Source organism: Canis lupus, chromosome 13 (assembly GCF_003254725.2).
Source record: "Canis lupus dingo isolate Sandy chromosome 13, ASM325472v2, whole genome shotgun sequence".
NCBI classification, from domain to species: domain Eukaryota; kingdom Metazoa; phylum Chordata; class Mammalia; order Carnivora; family Canidae; genus Canis; species Canis lupus.
In genome coordinates, this window is record NC_064255.1 from 29,039,807 (window position 1) to 29,061,429 (window position 21,623).

Sequence of the window (21,623 nt, forward strand, 5' to 3'; positions counted from 1 at the left end):
AATCACCTGTGCTGCAGTGAGACTCAGCCTGGTAGGATCTGGTCCAGTCAGATAGACTTGAACTTGAAATCCCCACCTTGGCCACTTCTGTGCTTGGTGAAAGTATAAGTTACCTAAATGCCTGAGCTCAATTTTCACACAAGTAAAATGATGGTACAAAGCCTCCTTCATTAAGTCATATATTTATTCATCCAGTAAATATTTGGGGGGTACAGCCCATACCACAGGCACAGCATCAGCTCATGGCCTAGAAAGGAAGAGAGAATTTAAAGTTTTGGCTGTCATAGAACAAAGGTTCTCCTTGGGGTGCGCTGAGGCCTACCTCAGGTACCATGAGTGGTAAGAAGGGATGATGGGGCAGGTGGTGTGTATATCAGCTGCCTGTTTTTTATAAAACTTAATGAAGACGACCTAGGAAAAGTGCTCAGATCCTAGTAAGCACACAGCAGAAACTGGTTCTGTTGCTTCTGTTTAGCCTCAGAATCACAGATCCTGAGAAGCATAAAATGATCAAAGCCAGCCTCCCAGCCATTGTAGGAAATCACCAGGGCCTAAGTTCCGCCAACAACCAACACAGCCCTGTCCTTGAGACTACAGAAACTTATCTCTCTGTTGACCCTTTGGGATCAAGCAACAGCTTTACAAGCAACTATGGACTTGAGCTCTTTCCAATAAACTGACATGATTTATTTGTCTTGCCCCAATGGAGAACCAAGATATGTTAAGTCACAGAGAACAGAACACTTTCCTTGGCCTGACACATGAACAGAGGTGTGGCCCGCCTATGCTTGGAGGGGGAGGTGAGATGAACTCCAATCTTATTCTGGCTATTTAGAAAAAATAATAAATAAGACCAAAGCACCAGTTCACTGGCGGCCAGTTGAAGTTAGCACAAAGGTAGACAATGACCGTCAGCAAGTATTTATCTAACGCATGTGTACACCACTCACCATTCTCCCCCCTTGCTCCCTGCCATCCTGGATAAAGGAGTTGATGCCTGTGTCGACAGTTCCCCCAGAACCTTCTCCCCCACCTTCTGGCACTGCAGCTAACATCACACCTGGTATCCCACCTGCCAATCCATCAGCCAACCTGTTTGCTGTTCAAACCCAAAATACTGCGCCCGAGCCCAGACGAGGGAGATTGTGTGGCTTACATAACTGACCTCATTCTTCCTCCCGGGGGAGGATGAGGCAGCAAAGAGTTGGCAACTCTAACCGCGAGAAATCATAAATGTGTTTTCCCTCTGTACCTCTGGCAGGGCAGAGAGTTCTGGAGAGGGGCATGAGCAACTTGCTGAGATTCCAGACAGCCCCTTTCTGATAACTGGAGCAGCATCCCTAGCAAAGCCTCAGAATGCATTGACCCAAGCACCAATTAAGTTGGGAAGTGCACAATCCAATGCACATGTGGTGTTTTGCACACACATTCTAATTTGGCTGAATGTCATTTGTGTCTGCATAGAAAAGGCTCTCAGGTAGACATGATAATTCGCTTATAGTGTCAACACCTGCATGATTCAAAACCCTGTTGGTCATGAGACAAGGAGAGGACAAAAAGCACCCCTCTGGGAGTCCTGAGATCTGGATTATGTAATCCTGGTGCTCACGAGCTCTGCTATTTGGAGTTAGCCTGCCCTCTTCTTCGAAGAGCACCTTGGCTTCGACAGCTGTATCTAAGGGAGGCTATCTGAGGTGTCTTCTCGCTCTGCCTCTGGGAGCTGCTGCAGGTTCTCAGGCAAATGTCCCCTGATGTTGTCATTGTCAGTCATTCTTTCTCCCTTCCATGATCTCCCCAAATGCTCCTAAGGTCCAAACCAGGTCCAGGCAAGAAACGTTCCTTCCATTTGAAAACACACACAAAGGAGACAGAGTCCGAACTGTGCTTCTACGTGTGAGCTAACTGGGGTGTCTGTAACTGTTTCTTCCAAGAGGGATTACAGATGGGATGGGGCATCATGGGCCTCATTCAAGAGGATTTGACCCAGCTTCCCAAAGGCCACTGTCCTCAAGTGGGTCCAGTATAATACGGCTCAGGGTCCTGCTACTCCCTCCCCCCAGATTTTCTCAGCTCCAGAAGGACAGCAGTTGAGCCTGGTGTCCAGGAGATGGATGGCAAGCCCTCAGAAGTAGTTTCTCAACATAAGAGATGAAATTACATCTATATTTGTCGAAATAAATAAATAAATAAATAAATAAATAAATAAATAAATAAATAAAATAAATAAAGGAAATTTGGGAGAGATGGGTTTTTCTTTACAACTAGGGGTCCCTAATCTCCCTGATACTGTGACATCTTCTTGAGAGGGAGAAAGAAGGGGCGGGGTACACAGAAGTGCTCCGAATCCAGAAGCCCAACCTGCCTCTGCAACAGCCTGGAGTGAGCTGGGGTTTACTGGGGGTCATGAATGGTAGTCTTGATTCACTTTTTGAGGAGCCATCTGTGAACCCAAGAAGCAATACATAATGGAAATTACACGGTCTTCATGTTCAGACCTGACTTAGAATATCAGTCTTGTCACTCAGTAGCCGTGTGACACAAGGGGGATAACTCAGACGCTCTGCGCCTCAATATCAATCCACAAATGGGAGTCCTAGGGATTGTCTTACAGTGTGGCTTTGAGGACCACATGAGACAACATATGTAAGGACTCCAGGCACAGCACCCTGTCCTGCTGACCAAGAGGCTTCAGTTATGATCACAAGTGAGTTGTCCTTGGGTAAATTAACATGAAAATGGCAGAGGAATATGGAGGTCAGCAATAGCAGTGAGCCCCAAACTCGAGTTCATGACCAGCATGCCGCCCAGGGTCCCTACACCATACACAGCTGGCCCCTCTGTCCCGACATGGTGATGGGATGAAGGGAATTCACGATCAGAAACGTACCTGGCTGCTGCTTCCAGCTGGTCTTTCCTAAGAGGGGATGAGAGAGAAAAACATAGAGAAAGTATAAATTGCATGAACAGTTTTGCCTTTCCCCACAATGGGCCCCAAAGCATCCCTTGATGAAGACGAAGGCACCCAGTGGAGTCTAGGATGAGGTGGTGAGTCAGCAGGGGAACCAGTGAATGAGCTGGCTTTCCCCAGCTGGACCCTAGGCCCCACCAAAAAGGCTTGGCTCTAATTTTTCAGGGTTCTTCCCAGCTATTCATTCATTTACTCACCCAGGGAATGGTTGCCAAGCACCTGCTCTGGCTCAGAGCTCAGAGCCTGGGCTCAGGAGATTTGTTTAGTGGTGGGGACAGACCAGGAAACCAGGAATGTCATCACTAAGTGCCATCCCCCATCACTCTGTCACCACCACATCATCACAGTCAACACCATGACCATCATCACTATTATTTATTGAGCAATACTTATTAGGCAGATACTATGTTCAGTTCTTTTTATGGATTAACTCATTTAATTCTCATAACAACTCTACAAGAGATGAAGTATTAGCATTCCCATTATCCTGATGACAAAGCTGAGGTATGGAGAGGTTAAGAACGTTGCTCAAGGTCTCAGTCAGGAAGGAGCAGAGTCAGGATTCGAACCCAGGTTGCTTGGCTCCAGAGCCCACCCTCCTAATCATGAGTGGTATGCACACATTCCAGACTCTCAGTCTGCCTGCACTCTGCCCAGAACAGCATTGCTCATTCTACAAATTCCAGCTAGAGGGGCCCCCTTCTGGAGTTTCTTATCCAAGTCCCCAGGGTCTAGGCTGAGCTAATCTCTTCACATGTGGGACTATACTCTGATCAAACGGTCATCTACAAGCTGCTTGCAGCAGGGTCTGTCATTTTCAGCTCTGAAATCTGAGCATCCCATACATGGCACATGGGAAATGCACGATAAATGCTGAATGAATAAGTAGCCTATCCCTGGGATCCGGGGGTGGGAGAAATGGGGAGAAAATAAAAGGCATCATGGTGAAGAAGCAGAGGGACCAGTTGGGAGACTTCCAGCTCATGACTCAGCTCCCCTCTAGTCCCAGGTGGCCTTGGGTGGGTCACACATCCCCTGGGCCCATCTCTCTACCTGAAGCATGTGCAAAGAAAACACTCTGCCTTTCTAGAATTCTCTGGGTGTCTGACTCTAAAAGTAGGAAAGCACTAAGAGAAGGAAAAGGTAGGGGGGTGGGTGGAGGGCGGGACCTGCACAGTGGTGCCGTGGGGAGCAGTGTTCAAGAGATAGGGCTCCTCCTCCCCACCACCATTCCCTTCTCACTCTCTAAGACAAGGATTCCACGCCTTCTCTATCATCACACTTCCCACCTCTCCTGGAAGGTGAGCCTTTCTTCCAGGCTATGACCTTGACTCACTTCTCACTAAGAGAGATCTGCCCTGTGTCCCACCACCAAGTCGGCAGCCATGTACACCTGGCCTTGCCCACTATGCTTCCCCTTCTGTGCACATGGATGCAGGGGCCAGGCTCTGGATGCCAATCCTCCACCCGTGCTTCAGAACCCATGCCTTCATCCTGGTGTCCCCTCCAGCCCTCCCCCCACCCACACTGCATCCACTTCGATCCCTCTCCCCTAGATCCTTCCCATCAAGGAAAAAGCCCTGGCCTCACATTCCACTCCAGCTGTCACCTGCATTTGACATCTCCATGTGCTCATTTCCACGTCACCCTTTGGTCCTTGCAGGCTGTCTTCTATGCCCATTGTTCCACTGAGATTGCTTTAGTCAAAGCTCCAACAATCTCCAAGTGAGAAGCATCCAGTGGGCACTTCCCTGTCCATGTCTCCATCAACTCTGTCACAGGCTCAGCACAGTTGACCCCTTTCTGTTCACTGTTATGTCCCCAGTACCAAACACAGTGCCTTGCACATAAAAGAGGCTCAGTAAATACTTGATGGATGAATGGGATAAATAAATAAAAGATTTGTAACTCCATTCCAGACAGGGTGGTTTAGTCCTGTTGTCACTCATGAACAGTGGTTTCCCAGGACTATATTTGAGTGCTTAGTGTCTTTCTTTCCTGCTATAACATCTATACTTCCTTCCAGGCCTGATTCAACTAGTAGAGAATGAACACCTGCTCTGGGCCAGGTACTGTGAGAGGTGCTTCTGCACATTCTATTCAATTTGACCTTCATGACAATAATCTTCAGAAATGGGTATTATTATCCCAGTAACCCTTGTCTCATCTTAATTTTACCCAGTTTTCTCCCTAAAAAACTTTTTTTCCCAGAGATACAATGGGCTTTGGCATAAGGCCTGGGTTCTCATCTCTGTTCCATCACTTACTTAGAGGGGTGACGTTAGGCAAGCTAATTAATCTCACTGATGCTCTGATGCTTCACCTATGATATTTGGGTTATAAGAATGGAGTTACTCCTTCTTCTTATCTTCCAGGGTATTCCAAGGATGAAATGAGATGGTATATATGGAAGCAGATCCATGTTACTTGGCCATGGGGAAGGATTGTTACATATACGTCCATCCCCCTACTTCTCCATTGCTGAGCACTCCAATAATCTTGATGTTGGTCATAAAAGGAACAAGTTCTGGTTATACAAAAAATTAACTGGATCTTCTTGGTCAAGTAACATCTACCTTTTGGGCCTAAGTCTTACCTTCATTTTAGTTCTAATATCTAATGATTGTCCAATATGGCAGCCACTAGTCACATATGACTAAGTTAAAATTAAATAAAAATCTAAAATGTAATTCCTCCGTGGCACTAGTAACAGATGCTTAAAAGCCACATCTGCCTACTGGTACCATATTAGACAGCACAGATGTACCGTAGGTAATCCTACCAAAATTTAGGGAAGCAAATGCATGCACATTCCCTGTTGATGGAAAGCAAAGGAAAAGCATTTAACACATGGTCTTAAATGTCTTCCCTCATGTGTGCTTGCACGTATGAATGTACAATCTACCAACCCCTAAGGTTCTCGCTGTACTTTGTCAGACTCCCTCTGTCTATTTGTACCAAGTGTACACAGTCTCCACTGATCAATGAATCAGTAGATCTGGGCGAGGTCTCAACCATGCCCAACATGATGTATATGGCCTTGAGTCGGTTCCTGAACGTCTGCAGGCCTCACATTTCTCGTATTAAGTTGGGTTTGGACTTATAGCTCTCCGAATTTCCTTATAATTCGGAAACAATAAGTTTATAATTTTAAGTAGTAACAGAATAAAAATAAAAAAGGATCACCATTATCCATCCACCGCTCGCCCTAAACATATATATCCTTGCAAATTCATGAAGGACTGCACTGAGCTGGAAATCCTGATATAGTACCACTCCCAGGGATGGGCTGCACAACTGCATCCTGCAAAGTCTTTGGGAGGAATGTCAAAGGAGGCCACCACCATGGAAAAAGTCTGGCAGTTCCTTAAAAAGTTAAACATAGAGTTACCGATTCCACTTGTAGGTATAAACCTAAGGGAATTGAAAACTTGTGTCCACGCAATGTGAACAGCAGCATAATAGCCAAAAAGTGGAAACACCCTAAATATGCATCACTTGATGAATAGATAAACAAAACAGGGCATCTAGAATAGAATAGTACTCATCCATATATAGGAAACAAGTTCTGACCTGGAGGAAATGTGAAAACATGCTAAGTGAAAGAAACCATTCATAAATGGCCACCTACTAAAAGGTTTCATTTTTATATAAAAAGTCCAGAATAGATAGTAGATTAGAGGTTGCAGAGGTGGGCGGCAGGGGGGAGCCTGTTCCTATTGGGACAGGGTTTCTTTCTTTCTGGGGCAATAAAATGTTCTGGAATTTGTGCGGTGATCAATGCCCAACTTTGTGAATATACTAAAAACCACTGAATTGTTCACTTTCAAAGGTGGGTTGGGATTCAGGGACATTCTTTTCCCAAGGGACTGCCTTGTGGTTGCTAAGTGCATCTCTCTAATGACTTTAAACTTTTGTCCTTGAAGAAAGAAATAGAAAGAAGAAAGAAGAAAGAAGGAAGGAAGGAAGGAAGGAAGGAAGGAAGGAAGGAAGGAAGAAAGAAAGAAAGAAAGAAAGAAAGAAAGAAAGAAAGAAAGAAGAAAGAAGAGAAAGAAAGAAAGAAAAAGAAAGAAAGAAGAGAAAGAAAGAAAGAAAAGGAAAAAAAGAAAGAAAGAAAGAAAGAAAGAAAGAAAGAAAGAAAGAAAGAAAGAAAGAAAGAAAGAGGAAAAAGAAAGAGGAAAGAAAGAGAAAGGAATCTTCTTTCTCAGCTTAAAAGCCATTCCCATATCACAGCAGCTGTCTGCAGCACAATATATTCCTACAAGTCTCTGACAGCCAGGACAATGCCTTATTTATAATAAATCACCCCAAAAGAATGGGCCTCTTGCCAAGACCTTGGGCTGCACAGCAAACGGAAGTCATCTCGATTCTGCATTCCGAGTGCTTGCACCTGCTCTTGCCTCCGAGTCCAAGGTCACTCTGCCCTTCTCCAGGGAGGCTCCCTGGCCCTGCAGAGACTCTTGTGACCCACAAGAAGACTGATGTTATCCCCAGCTGGAAATCATTATGACAAAAACAGAACTTTAGAATCAAAGGGAACCACAGAGACCGTCTTCTGAGCCAGTGAATCTACTTGCAGGTGAGAAGATATAGTCCCTAAATCCAAACTCCATCACTCATTTATGGAAGCCTTGATGCTTCTATCTCCCCAAGTCCTCTGCCATCCGCACCCCTCTCTGATTATTCTCTTTCTGGTCCTCCCTCTGCCGCCCTTCCTGAGCTTCTACCTGGGTCTAAGCCCTGGCTGGCTCTCATCCTGAATGCTGCGGTCTTTTGCTGGCTGATCTCTTTGCCTAGAATCTCGAGCCTGGCCTGTCCACCTCCATACCCTTCCTGTCATCTTCCTAAAACACAGATCTGATCATGTCATACTTGGGCCCAAATGGCTTCTCTTTGCCCTCAGGATCAAGGTTAGATTCCTCTGTAAGTCACTTGCGGCTGGTGGACTGGATGCCCTGAGTAAGAAGCAGCACCTGCCACTAGCAGTTCTGTAGGGGTGAGATGAGAGAGGCAAGCAGGGGCCTGAGCTCATGGGTCCCTGTCTCTCATGGTCAGGTTTCAGATCTTACTCTCTTTGTCACAGTCATGCATTGGAAAGTTTTATGCAGGGAAATGAGCCAGGGGAACCCAGATCTCTTGAATCTCCTTAAATCTGTGCCACAACCTGGTGATGGCAGTAAAGGGACTGAGTGTAGGTCTCAAGGTAAGAGAGTGGGAGGATGGGCTGGGGATGGGGGGGGCACTCGGCTAGTATTGGGTCACACTCTGGTCCATGAAACCACAGGCGTGTGGTGGATACATGCTTCAGAGCCCAGCTCCAGGTGTGAGGCTGAGTGACCCTGTACGCTTCCTCCCAACCCAGGAGGTAGGGCGGCTTCATATTCCATCCACACACTGTAAGTTCCAGCTCAGGAAAGAAGTATCTAAAATCTGGAGAGGGGAGTGCCTGGGGGCTCGGTTGGTTCAGCATCTGCCTTCAGCTCGGGCTGTGATCCCAGGGTCCTGGGATCGAGTCCTGATGTTGGCTCCCTTCTCAGTGAGGAGTCTGCTTCTCCCTCTCCCTCTGCCCCTGCTTGTGTGCTCTCTCTCTCTCTCTCTCTTGCTTACTCTCTTAAAGAAATAAAATCTAAAACCAAACAAAAACCTGGAGAGGCATGAGGCGCGGTCTGTTTCAGTAGCCCAAGTAGTGAACAGGCCATGGGCTTTGGGGCCTCTTAATGTGGCAGACATTGGCCAAAGTGTCTGAAGTTCCTAAGCCCCAGCTCAGCCCTGCCAGGAGAGGAGCCTGGTGACCCGACCTCGCAGCCTGTCTCCAGGAGCGACCCTGAGCCCCTCTGTGAGGCTAGCCCCGGGCTGTCCGTCCAAGATGCTTTACAAGGCCGGCGCCGTCGATGGGGCTACAGGCAAGCATAAGACCTGCACTTGTACAGCCGTCTGCTGATTTTAAGGTACCTTAGTGTTTGAGATCCTCTGGCCTCTCAAATAGGGTGCCTGTGAGGAGTGAATGCAGGATGCACTTGGAAACCTTGGGCGTATTGGGTATCCAGGGACTACTAACTTCCCTCTTCCTTTTCACAGGTACTGGCTGTGGGCAGAGGGTTTTATTTTCTTCCTGAGGCCTTTAATCAACCTACAATCTTTATTTATTTTTAAAAGAATTTCTTTCTTTCTTTCTTTCTTTCTTTCTTTCTTTCTTTCTTTCTTTCTGAGAGACACGGAGAGAGAGGCAGAGACACAGGCAGAGGGAGAAGCGGGCTCCCCGCCAAGAGCCTGATGTGGGACTCGATGCCCAGACCCTGGGATCATGCCCTGAGCCGAAGGCAGACGCTCAACCACTGAGCCACCCAGGTGCCCCAATCTTTATTTATTTATTTTTTAGAGTTTTATTTATTTGAGAGAGAGAGCACACAAGCAGGGGGAGGAGCAGAGGGAGCTGAGCACAGAGCTTGCCACAGGGCTCGACCCAGGACCCTGAGATCATGACCTGAGCCCAAGAGCCAGATGCTAAACCAACTGAGCCACCCAGGCACCCCTGAGGACTTGAATTTAATCTCCCACCAATAAGAACACAAAACAACCTCTCTGAGTCATTGGAAGATTCTTCCCACTACTTCTTCTGCTTGCCTATTCCCAGCATCCAGAAGAGTCTGTGGGTACAGGCCACGGCCAGGTGTGGGGGGCACCCAGGGGGCTCAGGGGGCTCACGAGGCCCACTGCACTGGTTCCCCACTTCCTCAGGCACCAGCTCTGCTCAAACAACGATCCTTCCCTTCTCAGCTACTCCCTGTTGTCTAGCTGGCAACCCCTGGTGGCACACTGGAGTCACCTGGGGAGCTTTAAAAAAAACACAGATGTCTGGACCCCACTCTTGGGGTTTCTGATTTAATTAGCCTGGGTACACTGGGCTTTTTAAGGTCCCAGGTGATTCTAATAGGTGGCATCCACTGGGAACCATGCCTTGCTCTCCAAGAAACTGAAACCCACAGGCACAAATACAGACCCACTGGCGGGCTGGTCAGTCACACCCGGAGCATTCAGGTAGGTCACCACTTGCCTGAAGAATGGAAAAGAGACGATTGATTCATAGAACCTCCATGTCGCCACAAGATCAATCCTATTGGGGTTGGTAGCATAATACCTCCAGGCAGCCTGAGGAGGAGGAAAGAGGGCTGGAATGACCAGATAGCCCTGCAATACTCACACAGAATCCCACAGTCTTAAAACATGTGTGAAGCCCCTACTCCTAGGAGTTTAAATAGGCACTGAGGTGATATCCAGAGAAGTCAGGTTTCCTGGCTTCTTGTAGCTCCTTTGGGAAGAAATCCTTCCTGGAGCCATCATCTTGGAGCCCAACCTGGTACCGTGGGGGTGGGGAGGTGGAGAAACCCAGTGGAAGGAGAAACGGATGCTGGGTATAAATTCCCCAGAAGGAGCAGGGGCTACTCTTGTTGCGAGTTTCCTTGAGACCTCTTAAACAGGGAGGTGGATACACACTTCTTTTGTGCCACTTTGGGTGCAAGAGATGGCCCAGGAGATGAAGTTTTGATTCTGATATACTAGAACTTCAGGACTACTGTGACAGTCTGGGGCTTGGGGGGATAACAGAGCAGACCTTTCGAGGCCAGGACCGCCGTGACACTACATGACGTAGGATAACATCGTGTACCATCCCGTGTCAGACCCACAGACCCAATGAGACCCTCAGGACACTGAACGCAAGTTCATGGTGGGTGGTATTGCACACATTGGGCCCCATAGAGCTGTAGTCAGGGTACCCCACCCTCCTCTTCTCTGTGCTCCTCACAGCCCACCAAACCATGTAGCAGGAATTCCCTCTGAAGTGTAATTGGGAACTCTCCTGCCTTTCTCCCCAACCTCACACTATCCTCCCCACTTCCAGCGCACAGTGTGAGAGTGACGGAGCTGCCAGGCGTCCAATGCCCACTGGTGCGTGATGGTCTAGTGGGCAGGACAAATGGCCAACCATCCAATCCTGAACACACATACGGTGTCTCTTCCCTTCTTGGGCTTATGGGTTCTCAGTCCTGGGGCCATGTCTTGTAGCCGACTGGCTAAGCACCCGGACTCTAGCCTGGCTCTTCTATGAGGGTCCCTACATCAGGATGGGGGTGGAAAGTAGAAGGAGGGGAGGCCTAGTATGGACTCCGGCCCAAGTCAAATTCTCCACTCCAACACCGTTGGTAAAACAGCTGATGGTGGGGTCCCTGTTGGAGTCCTGTGTCTCTTTCTCGCTCGGCTTAGGATCTGGATGGGAGAGTGTTGGGATTGCCATGTTCATCCCACGAGGACCCGTCAAAAGATAACCAAGGGAACACCCACAGCCATGTCCAAGCAAACGTGGTCCTGGGTCCCATCCGCAGGGCCAGGCATGCCCACCACCGTACAAGCACAAACAGCCCCCCAAACATAGCAGACACAGACGCCCCGGGGACCCAGATCCGGTTCACCCCCAGACAGACAGACCTGAATGAGCTCTGCAGCCGGCTTCCTTCTTTTCTCAAAGTGCTTCTGCCGATGCTGTTCCTGCACCTTGAGAGCCAGCCCGGACCCCAGGATGCCCTGGAGGGAGAAGCCAGGCCTGGGTCAGCCCTGCTGGCCTCTCTGGGTGCCCCGTCCCCACCCCCAGGGCCACAAGGATTCCTTCTCCTCTTCCAGGGAAGAGGTTGCCGGGTTACATGGAGCCTTGCTTTTTAGGAAGGCTTGGCTTCGGCTCCTGACTCTGCCCCTTTCTAGAGGCAAGACCCCAGGCAAGGCTCTTCTCCAACTTCACCTCAACTTCCTCCACAGGGAAGTGGGGTAATAATATCTTTTTCATAATTTCATTAAGCAAAAAGTGAAATCATGTATAGGAGCTGTTTCATAAGAAGTACGACACAGAACAGATGCCCGGTGAATGCTAACGGAATGTAAAACTATTTTAGCTGCTTAGATGGTCCATTAAGAATTGTACTGGAGGGATACCAGGCTCAGAGGTTGAGCATCTGCCCTCAGGTCAGGTCGCGATCCCAGGGTCCTGGGATCGAGTCCCCCATTGGGCTCCCCGCAGGGAGTCTGCTTCTCCCTCTGCCTGTGTCTCTGCCTCTCTCTGTGTCTCTCATGAATAAATAATTAAAATCTTAAAAAAAAAAAAGCTACTTGTACTAGAATTTCCCCAAATTGTGACCTGTTTTGACTGCCAGGTCAGAATTGCATGTGGATTGCATGGCTGGTAGTACGTCCTCTTTTTAATTTGGGAGAGACCCTTAGGCCATGCAGCAGCCCCATGCCCCGCCCCCACCCCCCCCCACCCCCCTCCCCGTTCCAGATGAGGAAACTGAGATTCACAAGGGTCACATGCCCAGGTCAGCGAGCTTAGGAAACAGAGAAGGGAGGAAGACTATCACTAAGAATAGGTTTGGGGGACACAGAGGGTAGAAGCAGGTTTGCTCTGTGAGAAGGTTCTTTGCGGCTTCGTGATTAAGAGCCAGAACCCGCAGCTCCATAGCCCTGAGGACTATGGAAACTTGTGACTGTGGAAACCTGACAGGCCTGAGCCTCTGTTTTCTCATCTGGAAGGTGGTGATAAAAACCTCCCAAACTCACAATGTTGTCACAACATGAGATGAAATGAGACGATGTAGGGAAAGCATTTGGCACGGTTCCAGCACAGAGTACAACCGACGAGCACTGTCTGTGATTGCTGTGAATATTACACTTATGGGCTCTGGGCTTTGGGGAGGTTATTCTCTCAGGGTCAAGTACTCACTATGGAGGGGGAGGCATTTTTTACACAAGCCAGGAAATGAAATGGGAGGACAAGCTCATATAGACGAAGGAGCCCCCATATGCAAGGTGCTGGGGAGACATGCGTGGAAACATAAGCCTAAGCTCACAGTTGGGGGTGGAGGGTGATGGGGACTTAGCAGGGGGGTCAGAAATGCCTTTACAGAATTGTGCCCAGAGGAGGGGGCAACTCATTCAGCTTCTCTGAGACTGGAATTCGGAGCAGCCCAGCCTATGGGACTGAGGGTGAGATGGGGTGGATGATGAGCCTGGCAGGGGCAGTGGGGCAAGGCAGGGAGGGGCCCACATGTCCCACCAGGGAGACGATCAGGGTACTTACTGCCGGAAGGGCAAAAAAGGAGACGCCGATTAAGGAGAAGGTGGCTGCAATCAGGCGGCCTTCCCATGTTTTGGGCGTCTTGTCTCCGTAGCCGATGGTGGCCAGCGTGATCTGGAGAGAGAAGAGGTCACATGTCTTAACCAGGAGAGGGATCCAGGGATGTGTCAGGCAAGCTCTACCCATAAGCCTTTCCTACTGCTTGGGGATGTGTTTCCCATGGGAGCAAAGGTACCTGTGCCAGGTAATTATATGGGAGCCTTGAGACCACCATTGTTCCTAACTTAAGGATTTTCTACCGAGAGGCAATCAGCCAACACTGTTTTCCAATAACTGCAAATGTGTGCATGTGCCTTCCTGGCATGTGTTTACAGCTGTGTGATTTTGTGTATTGCCACATTTCCCAATGTATGCATGCTCTGGAGTGTGTTCGTATGTAACGTGTGCGTATGTGTGCATGTCTCATATCTGCTTATGGGTCTGTGCTAATGTGCGTTGTACATTCCTGGGTATGTTCACAAGTGTAGGTCCCTGGGCACACATACCTATGAATGGACGGGGCAGGACTGCAGAGCAGTTAAGAGCATGGCCTCTGGAGCCCATTTGCCTGAGAGTGATTTGCCTGAGTTCAAATCCCAGGTCAATCAATAACAGGCTCAGAGATCTTTCTTGGATTAGTTATTTACCTAACCACTTCATGCCCTAGTTCTCCCTGCCTTAAAAAAAAGGGGCCAATAATAGGAGTTGTTTGAAATTAAACTATGCTTATACATGTAAGGTATTTAGAGCAATGCTCTGGAGCAAAGCCTTAAAAATAATGCTAGCTTTAGTACCACCTGTCCCTCTGGGTGTGAGGCCATGGGTCTCCAGGTAGGTCTGAAGGTCTGAGGACACGTGTGTGAATCTGGGCTGTTTCTATCTGCAGATGCACGGCTTAGCTAATAAGAGCCCACAACTAATAAAGTGAGGTCCCTGAGTGGTGATGGGACCAGACTGTTCTCAGCAGCCCTGACTTCCTGCAAGCACTAAGAAAAATCCATCTGCAAATGCATTCTCTGCCTTCCAGGTCTCTCTGTCTCCTGATCAGTCCCTGTGGCGGGCCTTCAAGTCAGTGACTCACCAGGCCCCACCAAAGGGCATCTGCGTAGGTCTCAAATTCCTCCTTCGTCTCTTCTCCTTGTGCATCAACCTCTGGCACATCTTTCTCAACCAGGTAGACAAGAAATGAAGAAAGGATGAGCGTCAGGAACCCAATGTACCAGGCGGTGATGAGCTCCTGGGAGAGTAAGCAATGGACAAGGGAAGTGGTCACTGGGAAATCTTTGGATGGAGGCTGGAGGCAGACACACTGGAGTTGGGGTCCAGGTTTACCAGATCCATGAATGTGGGCAAGTTACTCACCTTCTCCAAGCCTTACGTCCCATCACTGTGAGATAGCATCAGTCATATGGCCATTCTTTTCTTTTTCTTTTTTCTTTTCTTTTTTTTTTTTTTTTTTTTACAATTGGTGAATAGTTGACACAGAACATTATATGAGTTCCAGGTGTACAACACGGTGATTCCACAAGTTTCCACATTATACTAGGCTCACTGCAAGTGTAGCTACCACCTGTCCCAATATATTGCCAGTACCATACCACCATATCCTTTATGCTGTGTCTTTTATTCTCATGATTTATTCATTCCATATCCCACTCCCCTTTACCCATTGTGTCCAACCCTCCATGCCTTTCCCTCTGGCAACCATCAGTTTGTTCTTTGTATTTATAGGTCTGTTTCTGATTTTTGCTTGTTTATTCATTTGTTGGTTGTTTTTAGATTCACCTAGGAATGAAGTCATGTGGCACTTGTCTGACTTATTTCATTTGGCGTAATACCCTCTAGGTCCATCCATATTCTCACACATGGCAGGATCTCAACCTTTTTTATGGCTGTGTAATATTCTACTGTGTATATACACTACATTTTCCTTATCCATCTGTCTACTGATAGATAATTAGGTTGCCTCCATATCTTGGGTATTATAAATAATGCTGCAATAAACACTGGGGTGCATTGTATCTTTTTGTTTTTTTTTTTTTTTTTTTTTTTTTTTTTTTTTTTTTTTTTTTTTTTTTTGCATTGTATCTTTTTGAATTAGTGTTTTTGTTTTCTTTGCATAAAGACCCAGTAGTGGAATTATTGGATCATATGGTATTTCTGGTTTCAATTTTTTACCATATTTTATTCTATTTTCGTTTCAATGTTTTGAGGCACCTCCAGAGGGCTTTTCACAGTGGCTGCACCTGATTTACGTCCCCAGCAATAGCGCACGAAGGTTCCCTTTTCTCCATATCCTCGCCAGTCCTAGTCGTTTCCTGTCTTTGTGATAATAATATGGGCCTTATTTCCATCACTGATAGAATGAGTGTATGGCTCGAGGAAGACAGGACGATTTCTGTCTTTGGGTGACCTTGATATCGCAGCTCAAGAGGCTTCACGGGGAGGCAGGGAGGCAGGTGAAATAAATGGGCCTTTCCTGACAAGGCAGAGGCCTCCAGAGACTGGATTCAGCTCAGGGCTGGACAGATCTAGGATAAAGCTCAGTAGTACTCAGAAACCAGCAACAGGGAGAGCTAATGAGGCACAGTGATTTATTTCCTCTGTGACCCAGGGCACGTTAGCCCCCTCCCCAGCTTCAGTTTCTTTATTTTTAAAATGAAGGGACTGAGTCACAGTTCTAGAAACTGACCTGTGTACTCCTGATGGAAGGCAAGTATGCAGTTTTTATGCTAAATAATCACATACTGATTTAAAGTATATTAAAAATCAGCATAAATTAAAATGAGCACAAAATCTTTTATTTCGTGGATCCTATCACACCATCGATAAGGACGTGTGAGTTCGTGCACAAGAGCGATATGATTCAGAGAAAAATGCTAAGAAATAGTGAGGATGGTGCAGGACCATGACAAAGATCCGCAAATCACCCACGTCTCAAACACCCTGACCCAGACAATCCCTAAGGCTCTTTCTGTTTCTCTCATTCTGTTCTAATTTCAAAATTCAGCATGGTAGGTTGGACAGAAGCAAGTCAAGGTTATCGGCGAACACCTTGTTTGGAGAGGAGGGCTGGTGCTCCTACTAAGTCATCATCCCAGGGAACAAAGTTGTTTGTATCCATATACTCCCATCTATCGGAGCGTCGTCGGCCACGCAACCTGGCTTCTGGGTCAGTAGAGCCTCGGGCTTGCTTCCTGCCTTCCTCCATGCCTTTGCTCACACTGGCTTCTCTCCATGTCTTGCCTTTCCCCATGGGGCCAACCGAAGTGCAGCAGGTCATCTTGAGACTCAAGTCACCTCCATTTCGAAAGGTTTCCGTATATTTGCTTGTTCCAGGGGATCAAGTTCAGGTCTAGTTCCTTTATGCTTTTACTACTTCCTGAATGGACTTTCTCTAAATCTCTGACACTTATTTTTTATTTTTTTAAAGATTTTATTTATTTATTTATTTGACAGAGAGAGAGAGAGAGAGAGCTCACACAAGCAGGGGGAGCAGCAGACAGAGGGAGAGGGAGAAGCAGAGTCCCTCTGAGCAGGGATCCCAAAATGGGGCTCAATCCCAGGACCCCAGGATCATGACTTGAGCCAAAGGCAGATGCTTAACCAACTGAGCCACCCAGAAGCCCCTTTAACACTTATTATGCCCACTGCCCAGGTCTGGCTTGCCCCACACCATCACACCCATTCATGTGAGTTCGTTACAGCACAGAGAGGTTTGTTTCGATGGCACAGGCAATCCAGCCAGCCATTCCCTTTGGCACATGTCCGCTCTGCCCAGGGTTTGAGAAGACAAAGGTGAATTGGATAAGTCCTTCCCCTGTGGCCGTCTGGGCCTCGAGCCTTTCACCTCATTGAGTGTGGCTCTAGCGTTCCTATGGTTTTTCACACCCTCTGGCCCCAAAAGGTTCATCTGGTGCTTAGCTAGGGAAATTGCTGTCTGTTCATGAACGTGCAGTAAAACTGGTTGTATTGGATTATTAAGAAGTCGCATAACGGTCAATGACGAGGAGTGAAAATGTGTCCCAATTCTGTGCTTTGCAGTCATTTCAAAGGCTATTCAAGGCAATCCTGACTTTACATAATTTTGGCCAGCAGCTCTTGGCAGAGCCTGTGGCTGGTCCGCTATACCCACACCCTCCTGCAGGCACTGGAGCTGCCCTGCAGTCAGACCGGGGCGGGGGTGGGGTGGGGGGTAGAGCCAGTGTGGGCGAAAGCTGGCAGCAACTTCCTGCTTGTTCCTTAAATCCATTCTGCAGGGTGTTCCAGGCCCCTTTCCCGCTGCCTCGATGACTCCAAGCTCATTTTTAAGACAGATGAAGGCCACCTAGCCCACGTCCGACACCACATGCGTGAGAAGACTTCAACGTTTTTGTGCTAAGTCTCGGAGACTCCAGGGCTTCTTTGTTCTGGCAGCACAGCCCGGCCTTATCATGACTGCGAAGCTCTAACCTTGTGCGACACAGGCCTCCCACTCTGCATCACTGACTCCCAGGAGAGTCCATCGTGGAATGTGGCCCAGAATGAATGGATGAAGAAGTAAAGTGCTAAGTACCCGCTCACCAGGCTTAGGGAAGGAACTGGTCTAAGCTATTGTAGTTAATAAACGGGGAAGCTGGACTCAAACCCAGGAATGTGCTCACCTCCTAAACACACTGCCTGCCCTGGAGGTGAAGGCTCCAGCACTCACTCTCCATCCCAGGGATGCGACCCCCTGAAGCTACCCTCCGGGATGGCAGGTCATTCTCAGGCCCAGAGGGGTTAGGGCTGCCCCAGTCCTGGCCAGGCAGATGTCCTACAGCTTAGGAACAGCACAAGGCTAAGAATGGGGACGTCTGAAGGGACAAGAATGGCAGGTAGAGCTGGACCAGCAGCTGCTTTTTCTGCCTCTGGTCTCCTACCATAGAGACGTCATTGTGTCTCGCAGTTCTTCCCACCTGACCTCAGTTGGAGGGTCTGTTGGTGGCATGGACATATCTCTTCCCAGGAATCACCCGGCACATATGCAACTGTTTTCTAATCTGTTCTAAGGGAACACAGGACAAGGACCAAAACCAGCCATTCTCAGCCCTGATTTCTACGAGAGCCATGAATCAGTTAGGCTCCATGGATAAAAGGTCAGGTGCTGCTAGCATAATCCCTGGTAAGAGAGGGGAAGGTCAGGTGGAGACTGGGATCAGAGGCTGCACGGATAAAATAAAACGCCTCCATCCTGAGGCAAAGGAGTCCATGGGCTTTACATTTTATTTATGTATTTATTTGTACCGTTTGTGAAGAGAAGCGTACCTGCAATAATAAACGCTGTCATTAACAAGCACCTACTATTTACTGGGTGCTTCAATGTACCTCTTCTTGGGGAAGCAGCCAGAAGGATCCTCATTGTAAGTGTCGAGGCAGCTCAGAAACATAGATCATATTCTAAATCTTTTTACTCTAGGAGGTGAGCCACTTCTCACCCTCATTTTATAAATGCAGGAGGAGCCAAGGCTCAGTGGGGTTACAGAAAATCCCGAGTCACACCAATAGAGTTTGGACTCCCACCAGGCTGGGTGAGTGCTGAACCTTTCCCTCCCCTCCTGGGCCACCTTATGTTGGCTCATTGGGCCCCCTCAACAACCTGGAGCAGAGTCATGATTCTCCATAGTTTAGAAATAAGGAAACCGAGGCTCCAGGACAGGTGAGTGGCTTGGCCACCGTCATCGGCATGTAGTGCAGCAAAGACCTGAACCCAGGTCCACCTGCTTCTGCTCTCTGCGGCACCTGCTCGTGCCCCTCCTCTCTCTCCTCCTCCTCCTCCTCAGCATCACCAGTGGGGACAGAGCACCCACCCTCTGGGGAACTGTAAGGGAGGGGATGCCTTGAAAGGCTCAGGTTGGGGAGAAGCCCACGCAGCCTCACGGCTTCCCTGCGGCACTTACTTTGCTGTGGGCGCAGATGGCCGAGCCCAGAAGCTTCCACGTGCCTCCCCGGCGGTCCATCCGCAGCATCCGCAGGATCTGCAGGAAGCGCAGGCTGCGCAGGGAGGTGGCCAGCACATTGCCCTGGTTTCCCACGGCAACCACGGGCACAGAGGCGATTAGCACAAAGATGTCTAGGGAGGAGGACAGAGAGGCGGTGGGGGGAGAAGGAAAAGGTCAGGTCAGGCAGTGGCAGTGGGGCCGTCCTAGGCACTGGCTGCCCACCCACGAATGCCTGCCGAGCACCTGGTGCTAGATGGGAGCTGGGACCTTTGCCCGTCGGCCCATCTCCTGCTGGTGGAGGAGGGTCCCTGGGGTTGTTGACGCCCCACACTTCTGAGCTGCACTGTTGGGTGGCCTCCCTCAGCTTCAGGGAAGGCCCTGGAGTTGATCGTGGGAAAACGTGAGGCCCACCATGAAGTGGGATGACTGTCCAGACGTGAAAATGTTCACCCCCCCAGCTGTGAGTGAAAGCAGAGGAGCAGACGGGGTGACGGGCTTCTGGAACGGGCCCAGCTGGCTTCTGAAGCCAATAGCCAAGGATAGAGGAGTGTGCCCTGGTCCCTTCAGATTCCCTACAGCGGCCCCAACACCCATACCAATCATCTCTCCGCCACGCTGCCGAGGGTCAACAGGTAAAAGGGACCCCATAGCCAAGTAAATGTGGGGAAAAATTGATTAAACACATTTTGTTACTCCTAGGAACCTTCAATATGCTAATATGGACTGTGGCTCTCTGTTACACACAAGAAGTACAGCCTTTCCCCCAAAGATTTCGGTCGTAGGACTACTTTCCACAAGAGCATCGGGTTCTAAGGAAGACAGTGGAAGAAATGTTTGTCCACTGGGTAAAGTCCAAGCTCCTGAAAACCCTGTGACCTGGCCCTTAGGGGCTTCTCAGAAGGAGGTGCGGTTTGCCAAGTGCACAGGGTTCTCTCAGACCTCCATACCTTTGTGTGTGTTGGTGCCTCGGCTTGGAACAGGCCCCTCAATTCACACCTAGGTGTGTGTGCCATATCATGGTGTCCTTGAGATGCGCCTAACTTTCGGGAAAAGCTCAGTGTCAAACAGCTGGATACCAGTATGTCTGCATCCTCGGCCAGGCTTCTCTGTATCTGTGTGAAGTTATCCACTCACAATGTTTGTAGAAAACAAGACAAAACAAAACCTGGATGTGGAGTGAATGTGAGCCAAGTCTATGAGGCTCAGAGAGAAGGGGAGAGTCTGGCCCACATGGGCCCATTCGTGCCCCAAATGGCAGGGTCTGAGGCTGCCTCAGAGATGAAGGCCACTATGTTCTCTGACGGGATGACCACCCTCATGTCGAACATGCAGCGAAGAGCAATGTTTCCCACAGGGGCCATGTTATGGGAGAAGTCGAGAGGAGGAGAGCAGAAAACACAGGCACCCAAGAAAGGAAAGCAGCCAGGATGGTTAATGCTGAGGATTGGCCTTGACTCTGCGGGGGAGGCTGGCCTCAGCTCTCGAGGGGAGGCTGGCAGCGGAGCATGATGGGGAGCTCAGTCAAATCAGGCCCACTTGGAGCGCAGACTGCTCCACAGGGAATGCTCTTGTTCTGGAAGGTTCCAGGCTCCACACAACACTAGGATATTCTCAAACTGGGTGAGAACCTCTGAATTTGGGCACAGAGTCACCTTCCCTACCCCCTGCCACACGCACACACACGTACACACACACACACACAGCTTCTGGTCAGCACTGGATAGGACTCTTCAAAGGAGAAAAAGAAGTCAGCTTAACATCTTGCAAAAGATTTGAAAGGAAGACAGAAGAAGAAAGGAAGGCAAGCCGGGGTTGCTATGGGCTGAATGCTTGCGTCCTCCCAAAATTCAGTTGCTGAGATCCTGGTCCCCAGTGGGATGGGCTTAGGAGGCAGGGCCTCAGGGAAGTGATGAGGTCGTGAGGGTGGAGCCCTCAGGAATGGGATCAGGGCCCTGATGGCAGTTTCCTGAGGGCTCCTTTTCCCCTTCCATGGTGTGAGGACACAGCCAGGAGTCCTAGAAGTGGTCAGTCTGTGGCCCATAGAGGGACTCGACCAGGGCCCAGCACCCTGAGCTTGGACTTCGGGCCTCCAGAACTGTGAGAAATGCAATTCTCTTGTTCATAAGAGAGACTGGGGAGCCCGTGGCACTGTGACAGTTGCCTAAATGGACTCTTAGTCCAGGAGCAGAAAGGGAAGGAGGAGAAAGAAAGAGAAAAGGTTAAAAAATACAAAAAAAAAAAAATCAGTAACTACAAAGTCCTTCAAAATTGTGTGCATGCACACACACACACACACACACACACACACACACACAGCCTCTCCTTGCATTAAACATTCTGAGTGATAAACAAAACCCTCAGGTGTCCAACCTCAGCAGCAGGTGGGAAGAAGGAAGAGCGGTTTCTGTCGGCTGCAAGGTGGTGCAGTCACCGTGCAGTCGGTGCAGTCACCGTGCCGAGGTGGTGCCGTCACCTGCACTGTAGGTGCAGTCAACCTACAAGCAAAGGCAAGGCACCCCTGGTTGTGCAGAGAGGA

General features: G+C 48.9%; 1 protein-coding gene across 1 annotated transcript in view; it reads right to left on the reverse strand.

Moving 5' to 3' along the window:
- Positions 1-21,623, reverse strand: part of KCNQ3 (potassium voltage-gated channel subfamily Q member 3) — a 297,718-nt gene that overhangs the window by 32,183 nt on the left and 243,912 nt on the right. Inside the window, exons 4-9 of the mRNA XM_025450091.3 lie at positions 19,046-19,218; positions 14,209-14,364; positions 13,092-13,202; positions 11,453-11,548; positions 10,023-10,117; positions 2,888-2,914 (exon numbers count right to left, since the gene is read on the reverse strand). Coding sequence (XP_025305876.1) covers positions 2,888-2,914; positions 10,023-10,117; positions 11,453-11,548; positions 13,092-13,202; positions 14,209-14,364; positions 19,046-19,218 — 658 coding nt within the window. The remainder of the gene's footprint in view (positions 1-2,887; positions 2,915-10,022; positions 10,118-11,452; positions 11,549-13,091; positions 13,203-14,208; positions 14,365-19,045; positions 19,219-21,623) is intronic.